Raw genomic sequence first — 3,920 nt, forward strand, 5'->3', positions numbered from 1 at the left:
CACCCGCCACCCCCGGCCAACCACCGGCTCCCTACACCCGCCACCCCCAGCCAACCACCGGCTCCCTACACCCCCAGCCAACCACCGGCTCCCCACACCCGCCACCCCCGGCCAACCACCGGCTCCCTACACCCCCAGCCAACCACCGGCTCCCCACACCCGCCACCCCCGGCCAACCACCGGCTCCCCACACCCCCAGCCAACCACCGGCTCCCCACACCCTCACCTCTACCACAGGCCTCCGCCAATCCCCCCCCCCCCCCATCTGCACCATCGGCCCCACCGCCACCAACCGGCTCACTGTCCCCCCCCCCCCCCCCCACCGCGATAAGGGTTTATTTTAATGTAATGGGCGGCAGGGGGAGAGCGGGTTGAAGAAGCTGAGCTGTGGCTGCCCGCACTGTGGGCTCGGTGTTCAGGGACTGAAGGCCGAGTCAGCAAATTCCTGGGGAATGGAATTACCAGCCTCCGCCGTTTCACCGGATTGACGACCCTTCGACTTTAGAAGCGGCCGTTTAACGACAGGGAAATGGAGGGAGCTACAGCCAACCCGAGTGGATCGCTTTCCCCCTTAAGGATTAAACTTTGACAAGTTAGATGGGAATTTGCCCAGCTGTTTACAGTCGGCGCCCTCTGCTCTTTCTGAGCATTTTGCTGCAGTATTGCGGTCTGAGTCTGGCTGAAGCCCACCCCGCACCGACCCCGCACCGAGGCGGCACCTCACCCCGCACCGAGCGAGCCGCTGCCCGGCCGAGGCCTCCAGGTAAGTGCGATGTGACTGGGTTCTTTCTAAAGGGGAATCGGCCGCCTTGTTATCTAATCCGCGCTTCCACTCAGTCGACGACACATTTAAGGTGTAAGAGTCTGATCAGTGTAAGATGTCGGGGGGCGGGGGAGGGAGGGCGATGCTGTTTCTCCCGGCTTAATAAACTCCACATTCCGTCTAACATTTCCAATTCTTGGTTTCTCTCACTTGGACACAATTCATTCGCTACCATTCAGTGGGTGGAGGCACTCCCGAGGATGGGAACCCCAAAAGGAATATTTGTGGGGCATGGGAAACCTGGTTTTCCTGTCACCCAGAATAAGTGCAAATCCCAACACATTGCATAAATATTTCCAACCTATGAACTGTGATTGCATGTAGGTGTCACGGGGAGGACGAACGATATTCTATGAACAACCGTCCTGTTTCCATTGACGTTTTCAGAGTTGGTTCTCCAAATATTCGTTTTGAAAGATGAACCTGACACGAAGAACCTCGGTTTCAGCAGACCCGAGCTTTCCAAATTCAATCAACACCTCGGCTGCGTGGATCACTGGTAATGCAACAGTGGCAGATCTCCAGGAGCTCATCCACACTGCCACTCTCGCCACGTGTACTCTCCTATTGGTACTTATATTCTGTTTGGGAACATACGGCAATCTCATTGTCTTCTTGTCGTTCTTTGATCCAACATTTAGGAAATTCCGGACTAACTTTGACTTTATGATCCTGAACCTTTCCTTTTGTGATCTATTCCTCTGTTGTGTGACAACACCCATGTTTGCTTTCATTTTATTTTTTGATTCAGATAGCAATGTCTCCCAGGCTTTCTGCTTCACCTTTCACCTCACCAGCGCTGGATTCATAATAATGTCCCTCAAATCTGTGGCAGTTATAGCACTCCATCGCCTGCGGATGGTGCTGGGCCAGCAACCCAACAGGACAGCTTCTTTTCCCTGTGCACTTATCCTAACCATCAGTCTGTGGACCGTAAGTTTTACCCTAGCTACCCTGGCTACCCTCAGGGCATATCCAGAGAGATCCAGAGTATGTGTGCCCCTCTTTGGATGCATTAGTGGAGATGGTAAAGTGATACTATATCTCTATGTTATAGATTTTGCATTTTGTGTGGGCATTGTGTCAGTGTCCTATGTGATGATAGCCCGCGCACTGAAGAGAAATGCACAGATGAGGAAATGTGCTATCATTACAGTTGATACATCAAGACCCAAAGCCCTCATGAGCGCGGGGATTGACAGTATACAGCTGCAGCCCCTTTACCGAAATCAGAATTACAACAAACTGCAGCATGTCCAAACACATGCCTACAGCAAAAAACTTACCCATGTCCAGACTTCTGCAAATAGGTTGCAACTTGTGTCTTCAGTGAACCTTTCTGGCACAAAAGATTCAAAAGCTGTGGTGACATGTGTCGTCATTGTGCTCTCAGTATTTATTTGCTGCCTGCCATTAGGAATCTCCCTTATACAAGATGTTTTGACACCACGGAGCAGTTTTATTTTAAATCAGCTTAAGCTGTGTGGGTTCACATTAATATTTTTTAAATCAGGACTAAATCCATTTATATACTCACGCAACAGTGCTGGACTCAGGAAAAGAATTCTCTGGTGTACACAGTATGTGGCTCTGGGCTGCTTGTGTTGCAAGCATAAGACTCGATTACGAGCAGTAGGAAAAGGGAGCCTCGATGTGAACAGAAACAAATCGTCTCATCATGAAACAAATTCAGCTTATATGCTGTCGCCTAAACCACAGGGAAAGTTGGTGGACCAGGCTTGTGGGCCCAGTCACTCAAGAGACAGTATGTTAAGTCCTAAAATGTCAATTGGCCAGCAGCATTACGCACAGAGTAACTCAACACCTATCAACACAAGGATTGAGCCTTACTACAGTATTTACAACAGCAGCCCTTCCCAAGAAGTAAGCACTCCAAGCAGTTTGCAGCCAGTGAACGCTACCTGTGGAATTGCCAAATCGCAGATTGCCTTGCATCACCATATGGCAAAAATACCAGATTTTATGCAGGAGTATGATAATACTTCTACCAAGCAAATACCAGTCCCATCAATTTAACAACATGTTATAAGCGTAGAATTATACAGCAAAGGAGGAGGCCATTCAGTGCATTGTACCTGTATTAAGAGTGTCAGCTGTTGTGTTCTTTACTCACATGAATACCATGTAATCAACAATATCAATTAAATATTGGAAAGGCATGGAACTTTTCATGCCTCTTTCATAAACTTCCATTTGCATAACTTTTTTGTAACATGAAATGCTTGATTTTAATAAATCCCATGCAAGAATGTATGCATTGTTTAAAAGCTATGTTATTTTGTAAGAAGTAATTGCTACGACGCGGCAAATGATGTGTGCCTGGTGGATCAAATCTACGAGGGAAACTTGATCACGCTTTAGCAACGGTTTAGAAATTTGTATTTATTTCAAGCTGCATGCCCTGAATTCAGAAGTAATAAGTCCACCAAGACTCTAGAGATTTTTTAAACTAAATTAAAATATTTATGAATGAAAGAAAAGATTTCAAGCACATACATAGGTCTACAAATTACTACTATAATAACTCCTAAAATCTTTAATTAACCTGGCTTCCAGTTATATCCCCGTTAAGGCAATGGTAAAAAAAAAATGATTTTAAACAGATCCAGCAAGTTAACACAATACTAGTTCAGTTCTGTTGAAGGGTCATGAGCACTTGAAACGTCCTTTTCTGGTTTAAGGTGGGAGGGAGTGGTGGGGGGGTTGTAGGGACAAACAAGCAGTGATAGGAGCAGATAATCAAAAGATGTTACAGACAAAGGAACAGAGAGGACTCGAAACGTCAACTCTTTTCTTCTCCGCCGATGCCGCCAGACCTGCTGAGTTTTTCCAGGTAATTCTGTTTTTGTTTTTCCCCATAAACCCTACTTTACATTGAACCAGAAAAATATTATGAACGTTATACCTTCATCACAGAGATAAAAGCAAAGAACTGCGGATGCTGGAAATCCAAAACAAAAATAGAAACAGAAATACCTGGAAAAACTCAGCAGGTCTGGCAGCCTTCATCATCACAGTAATGTCCAGTAGAGTTCAACAATGATAATTTCTGCTGTGGTAACCAACAAAGTTTGGG

At 46.6% G+C, this 3,920-nt stretch overlaps 1 protein-coding gene across 1 annotated transcript; it reads left to right on the forward strand.

Annotated features, from left to right (window-relative positions):
* The first annotated feature begins 701 nt into the window (after nucleotides 1–701).
* Nucleotides 702–3,414, forward strand: gpr75 (G protein-coupled receptor 75). The gene is made up of 2 exons (XM_078557605.1): nucleotides 702–763; nucleotides 1,148–3,414. The coding sequence occupies exon 2, from the start codon at nucleotides 1,241–1,243 to the stop codon at nucleotides 2,858–2,860; it is 1,620 nt and encodes a 539-aa protein (XP_078413731.1). The 5' UTR covers nucleotides 702–763; nucleotides 1,148–1,240; the 3' UTR covers nucleotides 2,861–3,414.
* Nucleotides 3,415–3,920: the final 506 nt, after the last annotated feature.

The sequence above is a fragment of the Cetorhinus maximus genome, chromosome 14 (genome assembly GCF_964194155.1).
Source record: "Cetorhinus maximus chromosome 14, sCetMax3.hap1.1, whole genome shotgun sequence".
NCBI classification, from domain to species: Eukaryota; Metazoa; Chordata; class Chondrichthyes; order Lamniformes; family Cetorhinidae; genus Cetorhinus; species Cetorhinus maximus.

Coding starts and splice junctions, on each gene's coding strand:
- gpr75 (XM_078557605.1), top strand. CDS start 1,241: ATGAACCTGACACGAAGAACCTCGGTTTCAGCAGACCCGAGCTTTCCA.